This window comes from Aquila chrysaetos, chromosome 6, assembly GCF_900496995.4.
Source record: "Aquila chrysaetos chrysaetos chromosome 6, bAquChr1.4, whole genome shotgun sequence".
In the NCBI taxonomy this organism is placed as follows: domain Eukaryota; kingdom Metazoa; phylum Chordata; class Aves; order Accipitriformes; family Accipitridae; genus Aquila; species Aquila chrysaetos.
The window spans coordinates 2,052,709-2,071,953 of NC_044009.1; the positions used below are offsets into that span (position 1 = coordinate 2,052,709).

The 19,245-nt window shown below is 39.5% G+C and overlaps 2 protein-coding genes across 6 annotated transcripts; one reads left to right on the forward strand and one right to left on the reverse strand.

Annotated features, from left to right (window-relative positions):
* The first annotated feature begins 3,456 nt into the window (after positions 1–3,456).
* On the forward strand, positions 3,457–10,200 carry PEX10 (peroxisomal biogenesis factor 10). Its single transcript, XM_030018927.2, has 6 exons — positions 3,457–3,660; positions 3,972–4,052; positions 4,571–4,977; positions 5,792–5,967; positions 6,268–6,403; positions 9,333–10,200. The coding sequence occupies exons 1-6, from the start codon at positions 3,549–3,551 to the stop codon at positions 9,402–9,404; spliced, it is 984 nt and encodes a 327-aa protein (XP_029874787.1). The 5' UTR covers positions 3,457–3,548; the 3' UTR covers positions 9,405–10,200.
* A 1,692-nt stretch (positions 10,201–11,892) lies between these two features.
* On the reverse strand, positions 11,893–19,203 carry RER1 (retention in endoplasmic reticulum sorting receptor 1). Of its 5 annotated transcripts, none has more exons than XM_030018933.1 (8): positions 19,083–19,202; positions 16,140–16,255; positions 15,770–15,855; positions 15,111–15,215; positions 14,736–14,835; positions 14,114–14,192; positions 13,873–14,008; positions 11,893–12,990 (listed from the first exon to the last, which is right to left on the reverse strand). In XM_030018933.1, exons 3-8 carry the CDS (start codon positions 15,848–15,850, stop codon positions 12,901–12,903), a joined length of 591 nt encoding a protein of 196 aa, XP_029874793.1. In that variant the 5' UTR covers positions 15,851–15,855; positions 16,140–16,255; positions 19,083–19,202; the 3' UTR covers positions 11,893–12,900. The 5 variants fall into 5 exon arrangements, with proteins under 5 accessions (XP_029874793.1, XP_040980107.1, XP_029874794.1 ...); XM_041124173.1 differs by having other exon boundaries at positions 13,873–14,033; positions 14,114–14,167; positions 16,176–16,255; positions 19,083–19,196; XM_030018934.1 differs by having other exon boundaries at positions 14,114–14,189; positions 16,176–16,255; positions 19,083–19,196.
* Positions 19,204–19,245: the final 42 nt, after the last annotated feature.

Sequence of the window (19,245 nt, forward strand, 5' to 3'; positions counted from 1 at the left end):
CATCACTTCTTTGTTTCCCAATTTATCCCATCTTCCAAGAAGAGATAATGACATTGATTTATTATGTACTTTAGTGATGAAAAAATAAGTATAGGAATATCATCACTGTTATACCCACATGCCAATGGAACTTCTCATGTGAAACACAGCAGCTACCTAAACAATTCACGATGCTGGAAATCAAGAAATTAAGAATGTGTTTCATTACTACAATAATCAGTTACAACACGAGAGGTGGAAAGAGAGTTCTACCCCTCTCTTACTTGCAACTTTCAGTGCAAGCAAGCAGCTAACTACAACAGAGGTCAATTCTCCTCAAAGGTATATACATGAAAGTTGTCTACACAAAATTGAGATGTTATGTGGCATGATGTCATCTCCTCCATTCAAAACAAAAAAGATATTTTTAATTATTTTCTAGATTTGGACCACTATTCTCCTTTTGAGAGAAGAACATATATTTATTGCCATACTCAACAAAACCCCCAGCCTTCAAAATATCGCAAACCAACTTAACTTTTAGAACATAACGAAATCCATTTAATTTGTCAAGAATGGTCACATACAGAGAAGTTAAACACATGTTTTAACATTTGTGGGAACAGAGTCTTGGCAGCCTGGAACCCTAGGTGATAAGGATCAGTTAATGTGTGAATTCAAAAACATCAGTAAATAATTAATGAGTTGACCCCATAAAACATTGATGCAAAGAACAGACAATGCACAGAAAACTGAAGCAGTTACAATACAGCACTGAAAACTGCTTACAATTTGGATTTTCAGCTGTTATTAAGGTCAGTTTGGGGTTTCTACCGCAAAAAGTAGGAAGAGACCCCATAATCAGTTACGCAAACCTCTAATGGACCATAAGAGTTTATTACCTCGTTCTTCTTACAGCTTTCAGATACACTTTGACTGTGCTGTTAAAAATAACTAACTCCACTAAAAAGAAAAAGTACTATTTATCACACAATCCCCCCAAAATAACAAATTTTTAAGGAATGAAAATCTGACCTTCAGAAGCCTAAACTTATCTTCAGCTTTATAAATGGTTTCCAATCTAATAATTAAGTGCTCATCAGCCAGCATTTCAGCTTTGCAAAAAAAGTCTTTTGAGCTCTTCTTTGGTTTCTTGACCTATAAAACAAGAAATCCGTATTTACCCACTTCAATAAAATAGCAACAAACATCTACCCTGCACAGTTAGTAAAACATATATCTCATACAGAGCACAAATGAGAAGTTATACCTAGCACCCTAATCAACTTCTCCAACAGTTGTTCACAACCAAGCAGATACCGCCCTAAGCTAAATTAGTAGCTCTAACAATATATCACCATTTGCTCCTAACTCCCCCTAGACTTCTTATGTTCCAATTTTCTCAGGTGCAACGATTTAAGAGATCTTAACCTCTTGATTGCTGAGGGAAACCATAGGACACAAGACAAAGGAAATACTACCTATCACAGTCAGTAGAAAGATTAAACTATGGTTAGGATGCACTTGTTGCACTGCCTGTGCAATGCTGAAATAGCAACTAGTATTTTTGTAGTGAGAAAGCTTCCAAATTCTTTAATTTTAACCACAATCTTCCCATGTTTGGTATTTTCCTTAACAATTGAGCTGTTGGACACGTGAGATAGCATGGAAATCATAGCTCTCACTTTAAACAAAAATCAAAACATATGGGAGTACGAGGCGAATTGGAATGCTGAACAAAATGATCTGAAGATTGGTCAATTGGTTTTAGTTTCGCATTTTTTAAAAAATGTTATGATTTAGGGTAGCAGCTTCAAGTTTCTTAACTTGGGACATATCAGATCACCATGATACATCAAGATTTAAGTGAGAAGCGCACACTAGATGTGAAAATTTCACATTCCATATCCCATTTCTCATGGGATATTTTCTTATGCAGGTGCTCCCCCTACTGTTTTACTAAATAAAATGTTGTAATGTTTTTCCTTAATTGCACTGATTTTATAGCTACAGATCGAACAATCTGCAATTTTATTTACATCATACACCCTTCCATACAGTAGCAAATAAAAATTTGAGTTGCACCTGGAGCAAGGCTGGAGGGGCTAGGAATGTATTACTTAACTGTAAGATTCATCACAGCTTTACTTATAATCTACAACTTTTGGTACAGTGAATTAGATCTTTGATGACACAAGCTGTGTTGCTAATAACAGACTACTGAAAACTAAAGGACCACAGATATCCAGTTTACTTGTGTTTATGTTTGTCGGTGGGTAGCCTTTCTTTCTGCTTCTCAGCACTAAGAAGAAAAAAACAAGTACAAGCTCCAGCTCTTTCACAGTACTTTCAAGCATGTAAACTTTTCTGGAAAACATCTATTTTAATCCAACTGAAAGCAGTTTGACATATAAATCAATTACATTGCAAAACGGTTTAACTTCCCCTTCACTGAAGCATGTTGCAAAACTGAATTTATAACTTACATGACGTTAAAATCTGCTAAAAAAACCCAAAACACATTTTGACAAGAATGAACGTATCAGACTTCATGATGCATATAGGTAGTAAACACTTTCAGAATGCTATTACCTTTGTTAAAAAGGCCATTGTTTGTAGGGTGTATACAAAAAAAAAATTTTTTTTTTTTTTTATTAAACACTAGGCACACCTGCAACAGCCTCATAGTAGGTAATGGGATTCTGGCTGCCTCCATCAAGAGCCCAATAAGCCTTATGAGGAGAGCGCACGCTCGATTCCCTAAATGAACTAGCAACTAGACACAACATTGAGAAATTTATCAGAAACGCTGTTGACCGCGGCCTTAACGCTTATGTTCACTCATCGTTGTCTCTCCAAATCCCACCTTTTCCCAGTGAATCAACCACAAAAGGCAACCATCCAGCTGACACGCTGTGGCAGACGGGCGTTCGGGACCAAGCAGCGCCGTGCTCCCAAAGGCTGGATCCCTTCAGCCTACACAGAGACGCGCCTTCCAGCCGGGGCACTGGGGAGGGCTGACATACCCGCACGCCAACGCTCCCAAGCTTTCCCGGCGGTTCGGGCGGCTCTCTGGGAGCCCGGACTCCCGCCTTCGCCTGGCCCATACCATTTACCTCAGCCAGACGGGGCCCGGGCTTCTGGGCCGCCGCCCCTCAGGGAGGAGGCGACGAGCCCGGGCTAGCCCGCTCTGCCGCCGCATTACCAAGCGCGCTGAGGGAAGGCAAAGGCGGCTGCGGAACGGCCGCTGGCCGGCGGCAGTGCCGAGCCCGGGCCCTGGCTGGGCTGCTGGGCATCCACCCCGCGGCACTCGAGAGAAGCCCGGCCGGGAGGCTGCCGCTCCCCGGAGCGAAGCGGCACCGCAACCACCGGCGGGAAGAAGCCGCTCAGGCGGGAAGCGGCAGCCGCACCGCTGAGGAGACGGAGGACAGCGGCTCCCGCCCTCTTACGAGGCGCCTCCTTACGGGAGGTCCGTAACGACGCAACATCCCTGCGCCCGCCGAGGGTGCACCGCCGCCTGTGGAGAGCCGCTTCGCCTCCGCGCAGAGTTACGTCTCCTTCCGCGCGGGATGGCGCTGGCGCCCGCCGGGCCGGCGCAGCTGGTACGCTGCGGGCAGAAGGACGAGCTGTACCGGAGCGGGCTGCGGAGCGGAGCCGGCACCGCGCTGCACGGGCTCGCAGGTAATGTCTGCCGTGGGGGGGGGGGGGGTTCAGTGGACGCCGAGCTCTGCCGAGGGGCTGGGCCGCCCGGCTCGGCGTTGGAGGGGGGACGGAGACAGACCGCGGATCGTCGGTGCTCCCAAATCCGCCGACAGCAGCGGTCTCCCCCCCTCAGCCCCCTCACAGCTCTCGGATGGGGTGATGGAGGTGGGCCGATCCATCGCGGGGACGTTAATCCAGTGTTGGGGTGCCCGGGAGAAATGGCGGGCGGAGTGTTTAGATCAGCAGGAATTTCACGTCAAGTTACTGCAAGGATTCCCCCCCTCCCTTAGGTGCCAAGAAGTGGCTGGAATGGAGGAAAGAGATTGAACTGCTTTCTGATGTCGCCTACTTCGTCCTTACCACTTTGTCAGGTAACACGCCTAGTAGCTTCTGATTTAGCATTTCTCCTGACGGCGTGAAAAATGAGCCGTCTGTCCTGGGGGGCTGCTAGTTGTTGGTGACCATCACCTGCAATGAGACTGCTTGACAGGGATTTTCTTCATTGTGGGGTTTGTCTTTGGTTTGTTTTTCTATAAATGCCTTTTATTAACCACTAAATTGCCAGAAGCTTGAGTTCAAAGGCAGCAGTTTATCAACCCAGATATAGGTTCTTTTAAAAGCAAAAGTTCTTTTTCAAAAACGGGATGCATGATACTATGAAAAAGCATCCCTGCTTTAAGCCTAAAACTATGGCAGGTACTGATGGTGGAGATGCTCATGTAAACGTAATGGTCACCTCATTCAACACAAAAAAATGCAACTGTTTCTGAAACTCCAAAACCCGATGTGTTCTGAACTGAGCAGCCTGTCACCGCTGCTCAACCATACAGAGAATGATACTGCAATTGCCATCTTACCCTGCGTGTTTTCTGTTGCACACATTATTTAGGTTATCAGACTCTGGGTGAAGAGTATGTTAACATTGTTCAAGTTGACTCAACCAAGAGAAGGGTACCTTCTTTTCTTCGACGGGCCATCTTCGTTTCTCTGCATACTGTAGTACCCTATTGCTTAGAAAAGGGATTACTGCATCTGGAACACGAGTTGCAGATAGCAGCTGACGAGTCCAGAACCTCGCAGAGCAACCCAGCACTTGGCTTATCCAGTAGGACCTTAATACGAAACTGGATACAGAAACAAGTCGGGGAGCTTACAGAACAGCAGAAGAAAACAGTCTTACAAATTGTGTATGTTCTTAAACAATGCATACCTTTGCTCCATCGACTACATCTGGCAGTATTCTACATAAGTGGCACTTTTTATCACCTGTCTAAAAGAATCACAGGAATCACGTATGTAAGTGGATGTATTTCTTGTTTGACGCTGGTGTCCACTGCAGTATTTTGGCCTCTTTTGGGGTGCCATGTGTGTAAAAGGGACATAGAATTTGGCTATAGCTGATTAGAATATGGGCAGAGCTGAGTGGGTGAGAGGGATATTTTTAATACTATGTAGAAGGGTTATGAGTCGCTGGAGTTGAAAGGTTATGGCTAATACCTGTGAAGGTACTGTGAGAAGTTAATACCCTATGTAACGTCAGAATACTGTCTAGTCCAGTCTGTCTTCTACAAATATACAAAAAGTGAGAAGTGGCTTAATAAATCCATGGGAAATACTTCAATATAGTTTTGAACAAAAATCAGTACAAGTTCAGATAGCATTTTTCTATATGAAGAGCTTAATTTCACATGGTCTTTTGAAGTATCTTTCCAAAAAACATCAGCCACTGGCCCAGAAATGTGTATAGACACAAGATTCCCCAACAATTCCCATGTCAATCTGGAAAATCGGTATTTGACTATTTGCTCAGAGCCCCATAACAAAACTGAACGGATTAAAGCAGCAGTTTTGATGGACAGACAGACAACTCAAGACAACTGATCCTTGCACAAACAGCAGTTAAGTGTAGCCTGACCGAATGAGATACATCCAGGACACATTAGACCTCCTGAGACAGCAGGTTGATGAGTCCTAGAAACATGTCAGTTTTTTTGACAGAAATGAGAATCCCCAATCAAGGGGGGGGGGGGGCCGCAGAATATGAGGGGGGAGAAGCACAGTTTCATAAAACCACAGTAACGAAACATCTCCATTTCTGTGACTGATGTAGCTGCATTTTGGAGGACTGCAAAGAGAAGATCAGAGTATTCGATCAAGTTACAAGTTTCTTGGAATAATTTCACTCTTCCATCTTCTTCTAACAATTGGTGTTCAGATGTACAGCTTCAAACAGAAGCAGAGAGCAAGGCAGGAATGGAAACTACACCGCAACCTAGCTCATCAGAAGTACGATAATTTTTACTTACTAGGAAAGAGATGGAAGCAATGGTGGGAAATGTAATACCTTTTATGAACAGGGACAACACTGGAGTGACACTTCGACTTAAGTTAGAACCCAGTGTAATGTAACGTTTGATGCATTCCTCACTGTTTTAAGCATCTCTTAGATTTCATGCTTTGCTTTCATGTTTTTGAAATCTTCACAAAAAGGGTTAATACTTGAAGATGAGGTTTACTTTAAGATTGTGTTATCAAATATTTCTTACAAGCAGGCTAAATAAAGTAACACATAACTATGTTAATTAGAAATATGACCAAGGAAAAAACTACTGGGCGCCACTCCCGCTGCACTTTGTGTTTGGAAGAACGGAGACATACAACAGCCACACCTTGTGGCCACCTCTTCTGCTGGGAATGCATCACGGAGTGGTGTAACACCAGAGTAAGTACAGAAGGACAAAAGGAGGCTGGAAGGGGTAGACATGATGAAATTTCTACTTGAAAATATCTTATCAGCCTGGGTATTGAGATAATACCCTTTCTCTCACTAAGGCACCCAAAATCCCCACACGAGAGTTCACCAGGACCTATGTATTTTATTAGAAAAGAATGACTATGCATTACATAGATGAGGTAAATAAGGTGAGCAGTTTTCCGTCTCAACCACTGAAATGCAACTGAACTAATGTGGAAGTCAGACACGGAGATAATTCCTTTATCTACAGACCTAGGCTGTAATTCTGACTGCAAACAAACAACAAAAGTGATAATGTTCTGAAGCCGCCTTCACCTGATTTCCAGTAAAAAGGAATAAGTAAGTTACAACCAAACTGAGCTAGCTCTTATGCATGGTATTTTAAACTTGGATTTTGCTCTGGATTAATGAAATACAACAGAATTTTCATCCATTAAGGATTTTATAAACATTGTGGAATAAGATGTTGTCCATTTATTTTCTCTAAAGAGTGAAAACTGCTTGCCAGAAAAAAGGCATCAAGTGTTACTTACATATAAAATGTTTGCCATAGAGGCTACGTCTGTGCTATAACTCAGATGTATTACTGCAGCTATTTTAGAAATGAGTGGTGTGATCTACTTAAATTTTCCTATACAGATACTAATTTGGCTGTGGCGGGCCAGAATCAAGCAAATACAACTTCTCAGAGAATTTCTCCAAGATCCAAAATCGATCTTGACACTAAAATCAGTATAGCCAAAGGCCTGTATTTAAATGCACCAAGGGTTATACCTATGCAAGCTGTTAAGTTCTATGACAGATACACCATTTGAAGCCACAAACTAGAACGCAGCTTGCGATGAGCCACTGCCTTCCTAACACCGCCCTGACACAAATCAGAAAATGTCAAAAGTCACTTCAGATTTGCTTGTAAAGACCGAGCCAATGTTTATCAGTCTTGCCTGGATGCTGTCGTAAGCCGTGGTAAAAACTTTCATCTAGCTGCAGGGAAGGAGTGGTAACCTACTGAATTACTCAGATGTGTCTTCTAAGGCTGTGAAAATAGATGCTTTTCTTATTGGGTAATCAGATTCATTTAATCCTTTAAAAAAAAAAAAAAACAAAAAAAACCCCAACAAAACAAAACAACATAGTTTGCCTAACACAAACCATACTACCCACCCCTCCAGTTAGCATTTTTCAGCTTATCAGCTGTTTGTTTCTGAAAGAGAAATGCAATGGAGGCAGCAAATGTTACCAAGTTTCAGCTGGATATGCAAGTCCATTACACAGTGATAAAACTGAGTGTTAACTAAAGCAGGTACCTAAAGAGGGCCCCTTAAACTGAAACTATCCTGCTAGACTGTAACAAAGTATTCCAGACCCTTTTCTTAACCAGATAGCTATCAGCAGAAATGAGTTATTAGAGGAATAGCTCCCGTACAAAGATTTCCTATCACTTACAGTGTTCAGAATATGATATTTGATGAAAAACATAAGGAAGATTGTTGAATATCCTTAATGCGACAATAGTAACTCCCAAGTACTGCCTTCTTATGAATCTGAAATTAAAAAGCAAAGAACTTAGTCCACTTTAAAAATCAAGTGGGGGGAGGGGTGAAGTCACTCAAGGGTGATAATTAGCAAGCAGATGCAAAATGGATTTTTGTCTATCTGCCAAAACTTTAGTTTGGGCTTTTTTAGTTTCCAGTAGGAAGCTGAAGCATCACAAGCTAAAGTTTTCACACACATTTTCAAATTTTGATTAGAATAATTTAGGTAAATTATCCTTTTGCACTGTGGCCTTAGTCAAGCTTATTTGGTCCCTTACGTTGTTGGGCATCAATTAAAAAAAAGTCGTTCTTGTAATCTAGAGTGAAGATTAGTCCTCACTTCCCACCACACCTCTGACTGGAAAATTAAGGAAGAACTTCAAATGAGTTAGCATTAGAAATTGCCCTGCTGACTCCCTGCTTGAAGTATCTTCAAATGAAGTGGAGGCAACAGAAATTTGAATACAACAGAAGTACACTTAGAAGGCTACTGACAATTTCAGTTATTAGTTTTCAGTGTGAGTACTAGCTGACAATAGAGCTGTATCTGTTAGAGGACATTTATTTTAGACCATTTTTTGCATTTTTGTCAACTCTAAAGCTGTCCCAGATGCACATATCTGTAGGTACACAGTATTAAACATGCATTACACAGTGATATTTCAGATCTGAAAACATCCATTCACTATAATTGCATCTTTACCTTATTCTTTTCCCTAAAGGCCTGCTAATTTACTACTCAAAGAGCAGTTCAACACCCATGGTAAAGGATTTTTTGTTTCAGATACAGAGACTTAAGCTTGTTTTTTCTTAACACTGACAACAATTGTTACCATTTTAGTAACTTTTAGTCTTTTGGAATGTGCTGACCTAATAAATCCTTTTGACTCCCCCACTGGATTCACCAGGCAGAGATACAAAAATTTCAGAGCTCCGAGTTAGAGAACTAAGAGTATCTTCTAACACACAGTCAATACCTTTTAAATTCTACTTCTAGTGTACGTGAATGTTTCCTCACACTGGCTCTAACTGTAGTTTTTTCTGATTCCATTTGTTAGCAAAGTTAACTGAGGAAGTAGTATTGCCACCTAGATTAAAGAACAAACACACACCAAAAGAACTGTTAAGAATCCATCCAGTTTTTAAGTACCAATATCACCTCAAGTCGCTCTTTAAATTGGGCGAGCTTAGAGTGCTTTACATGGTTAAGCTTGCATCACAAACTGGACTGAAAAAAATGGGGTTTTGATTATGGATGCTGATTATTTTCTAGAAGTAGTTAAACAGTTATATTTGGATTTTTTTTTAACTTTTAAATACAGCAATTCAGTACATCTATCTAATTTCTTTTCTTTTTGTAGACAGAATGTCCACTGTGCAGAGAGAAGTTTCATCCTCAGAAACTGATCTACCTACGTCACTATCAACTGTAAAGGAAAAACCTATTCTGTTTCATGACAAGGGCCTTTATAAAGTTGTCATACAGCTTGAGTTAGTCCAAGAAAAAGACTTTATTATAAAATTGGTAACTGCCTGTGCAAGGTGGCACTTCATTCCTGTTTTACAGAATAAATCTACTTCTGCCTCTACCCTTCTGTTTCTTCTAACATGGTTCTTGGCCATATTAAAAATATGTCTTTCTAAAAAGTGCTTAACACAAATGTAGTAGTTTTCTTCACTGTGGACAATGAAAAATTTAAATCAGATTCTCAATTTCTAAATATAAGTGTAGATAACAAGTCTTCCAACCTTTCATAGCATGCTTAAGGTATTAGTAAAACTCTACAATTTGTAAGACTCCGTTTCTCCTGTAACTTAATAATGAATCCATGCTGTAGACTTCAAGGGAAAAGGACAAAAACTGTACACAAATCCTTAGTTTAACTGCAGTGGAAGTTCCAATGATAGATGTATGTCATGTACCATTCTGTTTTCATAACAAGGTTAAGAATAAAGCAGGTTTCCTTGATTTGACAAACGGTGAATTTCCCTTAGATCAACAGAAGCAACAAATGCAAACCCATAGTAATGCTGACTACTTTGCACGTTGATCAATTAACATTCAGCTTCCAAACTCAAAGCTCTTCTATCACTATTAGTATCGAGACTTTTCATCAAGTATTCTAGACATTGAGATTATAGCAATGTAACAAGTGTTGTTTCAAAAAAGCCCTAGTATGTATACTAATAAAACTAAGGTCAACTATAAAACGTTAGTTTTGCAACACAGCTTAAGTTTGTCTGTGTGGTGTTTTCTACAGTCTAACACAGATAGGGAAGAAGCTGACTTCAGCCACAAGACCCCCTCCGCTCTTTATGGCAATAAGGGCTATTTCAGCTAAAGGAGGAGGGATTCTGCAGCATCACCTCATCAAGATTTATTCCCGTAAATTATTATAAGTTCAATTATACAAGTGTTCGGAGAAGCAGGGAAAAAGAAGATTGTTAGTTGTTAACATATCTTGTCATTCTTGCATGACAGAAAATGTACAAGATTCATTTATTTGTATTCTTTAAATACAGATGGGGAGAAAAAGCCAGATGATCCACTCAGTGGATTGTGAGTTACAGTTTCAATAAATCTTTCACAAATGGTACTGAATACAGACTTGGGATGGCAGGGGGAGGTGTGCTACAGTAAGAGCACTTCTTTTAAGATGGTTATTTGTACTGCAGAGATCCTGGTTAGCTAGTTAACAATTAAATCTCCAGTGTTATCATAAAAACCCCAATAAAATTAGTTTAACTTTTCATCATATCTATAAATGAAAAAAAAAAAAAAAAGGTTGTGGTAACTATGCGAACACCTCTTCATTACTGTACAAAAGTGATTTTCAGAGCTGCAATAACCATCACTTTCTTACACCAGAAAACTTTCAGGCATCCCCCACCTATTTAAAACTGCCAAGGCAACAGTAGAAGAAAAGTGGTCCGTATCACGAAGCAAAACATGACTACCTAAGGAAATCACTGCCTGATCTCCTTACTAAGAAAACAGTAAGGAAAAACATTTAGTTGCACATAAAAACAAATAGGAAGCAATCAATGACTGGGAAGTATCTGTGAAGCTGTCAAGCCAAGTTTTTCATGCTTTCTCCAAGGGTAATTTCTTTTTAGCACTTGTATGTGATAAAAATAGAGCAAAGTTTAACAAAATGCCGTCAAACTTGTCTGGCTGTTGCATGCTGAGAGTCAGCTAGGGAACTATACCATTGTCCAAACATCATCTACTAAGAATGAGAAGGCATTAATCTCAAGCTGCCACTGAAGCTCAAAATTAAGTGGAGGTAAAAACATCTAACTTGCAACGGATATCATTAACACTCTGTTGTTTAGTAGGAGTCATCCCAGTTGCTAATTTTAATATTAATAAATATCTTTTTCTCCCCGATTTGCCCCTATTATTCAGAAACTCCAGCAAACCTGAAGACAGCTTCTCCAAGTCAGGGCTTTCAGATTTTTAGGCAACGAACTGCAAGTATCCATGACTGGTGTTTTTATAAGGCCCTTTTTGGTTACTGTATTTCCATAATTTTAAATTTTGGCATTACTAGTTTCCACACTGCTAATAAAACAAACACACGCAACCAAACAAAAAAACAGGTCAATGTGAACTAAAACTACCTGTCATTTTCCCAGGATTACCGAAGGCTGAATTCCAGAGCTCCATAATGACTTCATTTGACAAAATCAGATGAAAGGGTTCCTACATACATTTTTTTCAATTAGGTGTCTGTTGAAGTTGCCACTATTCTCCATTCAGAATCCTCAAAGAGCTAATCTTTTCCTACTTTCTGCAAGTGAATGCTCCCTGAAGAGTTGAAAAAGGCATTGCATGAAGATAAGTTGAGGGTAACCATTATTGAAAAGGAGCCATAAATGCTGTTAGATGAATATATGTATATAAAGATAGAGAACAAGTAAAGGGGGACACTGTCTTTTAATAAATTTTGGAATTAAAAAGTCACTTAATAAAACTGCAGTTGTATCACATGAAAAAGTTTACATGCAGGTCATTTACCTCCGATTTTTTTTTTTCCCCATAGAAAATGAAAAGCTGTGTTAAAACCCACACTGTTTGTCTGCTATGGCCAGTTTGGATACATTCTGAAGGGGCTGCATGAAGTCATCTTAAATTAATCAAGAAACCCTTAATTACGAAAGAAACTCCAACTAATAACAATTAAAATATATATTTTATAATTCCAGGTCCTCAAAGGAAATTGTGATAGAGTTTGAACGAAGTTTTGAGTTGTCATGATAGAGCCCAATTTTACCATCTGCTAGGAGATGTAATGGTGAAACTGGCATTAAAACCCAACACAAACGAGTTACTTTAGAAGCTATATGAGTATTTTTTCCCTACTGCAAAACCCATAATTTAGTGGATTTCTTATTCCTATCTACATTTGTTTGGCTATAACTCAGTAATACCATGCATTTAGGAAACTGGCTTAAGTTCTGCATCTGTTTAGGTCTACTGAATTTTTCTATGAAAAAAGCACATGGCCATGAAGCAGAAAACAGCATCATGTGTGCCATCTTACATTTTTCCTTCACATATGTGCACAGCACTTCAGGGTGACGTAGAGCAGGAGAACTATGTAAAAATACCCAACTCTAAGCCATTAATCTCTCCAGTGCAATGGATCTTGAAAGAAATACATTATCCCAAATCCATGGGATTATCCAAAGTTTCTCCAACTTCTTACAAAAGATAATAAACTCAATGCAATTTGGTTAGAATGCCAGTTTCTTCAAGAAACTGATATTTCAGATAAAAATAGCAAGATCCTCTTAAAATGAAAATTCAACTGCTTTGTCACCACTCTGAATCATTTTTTATGAAGAAAAAAAGGCATTGTTACAATGGCTCAAAATCGTTCCTTTAGTTAGAAGTAGAATTGGTCAACAGGTTGATTGCACCTTCTAGCTAGCAAAGGTCTTTCCCACATCTTCTTTCCCTTTGTATTTCCTCTTGCCATGTGTGAAGGGTATATATCTGTACTTTATCATGTGCTGTAAAGAGAAAAGATCAATTTTTGAGGCAAGAAACTTACACAGGATTTACAAAAATGTATTATAATACACATTGAAAATTACAAAGTCCTCTACAAAGACAGTTCTTCAGTATTTTAAGGGTAATGAAATAGCTAATCATACACCAGTTTACATCTAAATAGGGGTATGAGCCCAATCTTATAAAGCTCAAATTTGGGTACACCCAACAATTTATACTGTACAGTGAGGATTACTGACTGGGGAATCACAGGAAACTGGAGAGAGCACAGAGGTATTAATTCTTTACTACCTTTTAATCTTTAATTTACAACTTTGAGTAACAGTACCTATCCAAAATTCTCAATGTCTGGGAAAAAAATTGGCTCTCTTTTTAAAATGCCAACAAACCATAAGTAGTTTGTTAAAATTGGTCTGAATGAGTTGGCTATGTTCTTCTTCCCCTTCTCCCCATCTACGTTCTTGCACCAACTTGTCAGAACTTCCTTTTTCACCCATCAGAGATCCTACAAGACCTCTTCATTAAAAATAGCCATAGTTAACTGAAGAAAGGAAGTGGATGAGAAATTAAGACTCATCCTGCATAAAAACCTGATATTAAATTCTAAGATCGAAACCTTTTGAAAGCAAGCATAAGATTTTGTAATGTAGTGTATGAGGACTTCTTTTACGAGCTATTTTTGTTTTCCATCAACAATATTTGTCAAAGTTGCAAATATGCAACACTTGAACTGTTCAAGTGTTAGTTGTTCAAGTTCCTCTAGCAAAAGAAGTGTGTGCAATACATTTAATACCTCTGAAGTGCTCAACTGGATGGACAGTTTGGAACAATACTGTAAATTCTGACATCACAAATGGTACTATCTATTCTTGGCAAGTTACCTTGATTTGCCTCTTCATAGTGATACAAAATAGCATAATGAAGTACATCACAAGGATTGGCCAAAACACAGGAACGTTGAAAGCCTCGAAGAATGTACACGCCATAGCAACCAGGATTCCTTTAGTGGCAGAGTGCCTTAAAAATAATATTAAAATTAATCCTTTAACCCCAGCTACCACTAATTTGATGCAGATATTTATATTTTTCAAAAACAGAGCATGGACAGATGGATCCACTCACCAGAATTTAAACTCTGGGAGCCTTCTAATGAAAGGCCGAAATTCTTCATTTTGCCTTGTGGGTAAGGAAGGACCATCATCTGAAAAAAACAGAAAAAAAAAAAAAAACCACAACAAACCACAAACCCCCTCACACTAATTCTCCACATATTTGGACTCCAGATTATTTTTACTTGTTATCTTTAAAAAAACAAGAAAGAAAAACTTTCACTGTTACACATAGATTCCAGTTACAGTGGCTGTTTTAATGTAACTTAACACTGATTTCCAAAAAGAAAATAGGTAACAAATTAGTGCCAGGTCACTTGAGTTATTATGGGGAGAACTTAAGTCACATAAACCTTCTTTCAAAACACAGAAAACTAATACAATATGGAATATGTTCAAGTCCTGGGGAAAAAAAAAACAAAACAAAAAAACCCCACAAAAACAAAAAACAAACACAAAAAAAAACCCTGACAAGTTTTATAGTAATTCCTGATGTCATGTTTTATAGATTTTTTGCAAGTCTAAAAATACAACGTCATGCTAAAATTGCACATCTTTACACTACTGTATCAGACAAAAAGAGCTGGAAGTTTGACTAAGTTCAAAATTATCGCAAAACGAACTATTCATCATACCTGAATCTTCCATTAAAGAGGGGTCTACCTTTGGCGACAAGAAAGCTATGAAGAGATTTAGATGGTAGATTCCCAAGGCATATGTCACAATGTACCAACCCTGAAGCAGGGAGGAAAAAAGAGCTAAGATTAAAGTCTTCCCGAAAACCGTTTTCGGACACTGATTTTTCAACAAGATTAACAGTCTGGATTTTTTGCTTCCTTGAGAAGTGCTCTTTTACATCCTCACATTAACACAAAAAGTTTCCTGGACTTGTTAAAAAAATATTAAAAATTCTCACTGTAAAAAGTAAGCATTCCGACTCTATGAAAAGATGAAATCACCTCTACGAATCTATTTCTTTTATTTGTGTATTGACAAATAAGTTTTCTTACCTGCAGTAAATAAACTCTAATCATGTAGATAAAACTCAGACCCAAAGTTACAATCCATCGCACTGCAGTATATGGAGTAGATTTGTCTAACCAGGATTGGTAGATCTAGGAAGAAATATAAAGTGTACATCTGTAAAATACATGATGCACAATGAAGAAAGTTTATGACAGGGTAGCATTAAAAATAGTAAGCATTTGTGAAGAGTATTTTGAGAAGGAGAGTAACAGGAAACATTTGTATTCTTTATTAGAAATAAACTGAATTAAACAAACATACTTACAAGCATTTGAAAAGTTCTATATTTTTACAAAGGCCAAAAAAAAATAATCCTAATGCTTGCATTGTAAAGCAATTTAAGTTTTCAATATTTTATGCAAGTTTACTTTCCTTAGGATGAATCTGACATGAAATCTGAAGTCACTCCTCAATTTTGACAATAACCGCGTATATTTTCACTGTGCAATGTTACATATACACACATTAAATATTCCATTAAGCTATGTATTATAATATTTGTTACCTATTTTTAAAAGGTTTCAAAAGAAATCTTTTGTACAGATTTTAGTATTTCAACAACTCATCCGAAAAGTAATGAGTTCAAGAAGCTGCATTGAGACCTGCTTCTAATGGAGTCAGAAAAACCCTACAAAAAACCAACCTGTCCAAGTCTTGAGAAAAATCTATAGACCACAGAAGGCTTTCCATGCACAGACTCACCAATACTGTCCCCTTCTGACATGGTTGCTGTGGAAACAAAACATGACACATAGGTAACATTTAAAACAAAAAGCTAAGCTCAGTGAGGCTTTACAGTACATTATCTGAACCAGCATTTACATATGATTCTTTTTTGGATTGCCCTGTTTGAAACACATTATTTTAAATGAAGTAGTCTTAAAGAGAAGACATTTATTCCAAAGAAATTAATTTCTGAAAGAAATTGTCAAGAAAGCAAAGAACAGGGTATTTTACAAAGGCAAGACAGGATCCAATCCATTTTAGGGAGGGGAAAAAAAAAAAGTCCATACAGAAATGCAGGAATGAGCCTTGTTAGACATCTTCACCTTGATAAGGCAGGAGCTGAGTTATAACATCTAAGCATTGAGATATGAACTGCAGCACCACCCTCCTGTCACCTCAGTTTCTAAAGGCAAAGAACAAAACCAAAATAAATATATTTTTTTAAAAGCTGCTTAGGATTTTTAAATACTGAGTAACTAGATAGTGAAGAAGTTTAAATTCAGGACTCTCTACACCAGTGGTTACAGACCAAAAACCTCTACCATAAGTACCTAAACCAGAACACTGCCCACCGCTAGAATTAGTCAATGAGTTTATCTCTCTCTTGAACATGAAGAGCTTAGCAGTCGCAGGAAAGTTTTATGCATGAGCAAAACTGTGTAGTGAAAGGGCCAGGATTCTGAACTCAGATTAAAAAAAAAAAAGACCAAAGGGAATTATTTTTTAATACATGCTTCTGCTACCAATTTAAGATCTTTATTCTCCTTTTCAGTTAAGCTCAATTAAGTTTTATAGTTCACTTCAAGATATAAAACAAACAAAATAAAATGGATTCTAAACAGAAACATTTTTGCCACATCACCAAAAGCAATCCCTGACATTACTTCCTGGAGTCCTCATCTGTGGGTGGGACTACATAATTCTGGGATAGTGGGAGTACTTTCAGCCCTACATTAATATCTCAAGAGCCTCAGATGATAATAAAGATATATGAAACATTACTAAATCAGAAAAATGTAAATCAACTTAGATGCTGCAATACAGTGACTGCTGCAAAAAATAGAGACCAAGGACAATCTGGGGAGGCACAGAACCTTGAAGTTGTCTATTTTTTCTGTAAACATCTGAAAACTACATCCTATGGAATAATTAGTAAGTAGAAAAAAGGAGTCCCATTACACTTCAAAAGATAAGGGGATTCATTACGAGGCTTCAGGAGCTGCAGTCCGCTTTAATTCAAGCTATAGCTAAACAGAAAAAAAAAAATCAAATAGAAACTTATACAATATAGATACAGACTTTTTCATTACAGGCAAAAGGAAGTAATTGTTATTCTCCCCATCCACTGCACTGCAGAAGAAAGAAGTTACTCAGCATTATTAGCTGAGCATAATTTTGTGCTTTATTTTCGGGTTTTTTGAAATGCCCTGAAGTATAAAGCCATAACAAAAAGATATTGAATCTATCGATCAGATAGCAATTCTCTAAAGATCATGAACAGAAAAACTCTCATATTCTCAAAACTAATTTTACAGATACATCCACAGCAAATATGGGCTATAAGTAGACCTAACTTTACAGTCTTGTCAATGCAGTTCAAGTGAAGAATCATGTATGTAGGGCTACTGATGGCTTTATGATGGAGTAGGCATTTTGCTTGGAGTAACAGACTACATTATATGTGATTATGGATGATTGTTTATCATACATACAGTTCTTCCACAGCAGACCAAGAAATTAAACCAGCTAACACTATCTGTTTTACTGAAAATAAACCGCTCACTGGCTCGGTTTAAGTAGCACAGACTGAAGCATATCACATGACATGGTTTAGAATTTAAGTTAATATTTCTTATCACATCAAAACTTTACTGAAAGAACATCTGTAATTAGACGGTTATCAAGAAAAGCAGTATTTGGCATTGCTTTGAAGGTAGTTTACAGTTAAGAACACAAGTCAGATCTCATTAATTTAAGGGGAATAATTAAATCTACACAGTAGCAGTCCCCTTCATAGTGTAACATAAGACTTTACTGTTCAGCATAATGAGTTATGATAACCTTCAGCCATTTCAGTAAAACCAATAATCAGGAAGATATACAAAGATTATTTAACAAACAATTGAATAGTTTCCTACTAGCAGAATACAGACTGCTACTAAAACTTAACCATATTAAAATCCCGTATTTTTCTCTGCTGAAAAGTACCAAGTAGACAAATATGTGACCTTCAACAGTCAGGCTTTTTACCACAGTTGTTGTGGTAATATCATTAAATATACCACTGCATCGCTGAGTTCTTAAAAATGACAGCACCTGGGGCAGTGCAGGCATTTAACTCATGCCTCGCATCACCACATACAGAGAGGTACAGAATTTTCAGACAACTCCCTGATCACGGTGGAGATTTTTCTTAAATTTAAAATACAAATGAACCACATAACTAGCAAAAACACATTACTGCTCATACAAGTTTCCTTATCCCACAGAGGAAACGTCTTTGAAGAGCAACACGCTACAGCCGCTTATTACTAACAGGGCGAGCGGACAACCACAGGAAAATAACCCATGGGTTGTGCAAACTGGGGGGGGGGGGGGGGGGGGGGGGGGGGGTATGCTAAAAAAAAGGCATTGGTTAATTTTATCCATCACAACAGGAGCCTGGTCCGTCAGAAACTCACGACTGCCTGAACAGCAGCAGGGCAGGGCACCAGAGCTCCCTGCATTTACCCGGAATCGTGAGGTTCGCCCACCCCGAGACCAGAGAAACGCCGTGGGACGGCAGCAATACAGGGCACTTTGGGGAAGAAAAAAAAAAAACCAACAACAAAAATCCCCCAAAAAACCCGAGCGCGGGAAGGCGGGCACCGTTCTGGCACGGAGACCGTGAGGAGAGGCCCCCGAGGCGGCCCGCTGAGGTGAGGAGGGACCGGGATACGGCACCAGCACAGCCAACGCCTGGCCCGGAGGGAAAACGAGCCCGCCCCGGCCAGCCCAACAACGGCAGCCCCGCCGTCCCCGCCAACCGGGAGGCGGCGAGCGGCAGCGCGGCCCACGGGGAGCGCCTAGGCCGCGGATACGGCAGCCGTCGCCGAAGACCGCGGAAACCCCCAGGCTCCCGGAGACGGGGTGACCACCTGCCGCCGACCCTCCCTCCCGCCCTCGGCTCCGGCCGGGTCTCCCCCCCCCCTCCCCGCTCCCGGCGCCGACGCGGGGCACCAGTTACTCACGGACGCCCAAGCCGGGTTCTTCCTTCCGTTCCCCCTCCCCCCCCCCTTACTATCCACAAAACCCAATATGGCGTCGCTAACGGGGGGGGGGGGGGGGGTAAAACATTCACTTCCACTTCCAGGGTAAAAGGGGCGGGATAAAGGCCGGGTTCTGCCCCGCCAT

Coding starts and splice junctions, on each gene's coding strand:
- PEX10 (XM_030018927.2), top strand. CDS start 3,549: ATGGCGCTGGCGCCCGCCGGGCCGGCGCAGCTGGTACGCTGCGGGCAG. Junction 4,053..4,570: donor CGTCCTTACCACTTTGTCAG/GTAACACGCCTA, acceptor CACATTATTTAG/GTTATCAGACTCTGGGTGAA. Junction 5,968..6,267: donor CGCAACCTAGCTCATCAGAA/GTACGATAATTT, acceptor TATGTTAATTAG/AAATATGACCAAGGAAAAAA.
- RER1 (XM_030018932.2), bottom strand. CDS start 15,850: ATGTCAGAAGGGGACAGTATTGGTGAGTCTGTGCATGGAAAGCCTTCT. Junction 15,216..15,769: donor TTTTCTCAAGACTTGGACAG/GTTGGTTTTTTG, acceptor ATTTCTTCCTAG/ATCTACCAATCCTGGTTAGA. Junction 14,836..15,110: donor TTAGAGTTTATTTACTGCAG/GTAAGAAAACTT, acceptor TCCCTGCTTCAG/GGTTGGTACATTGTGACATA.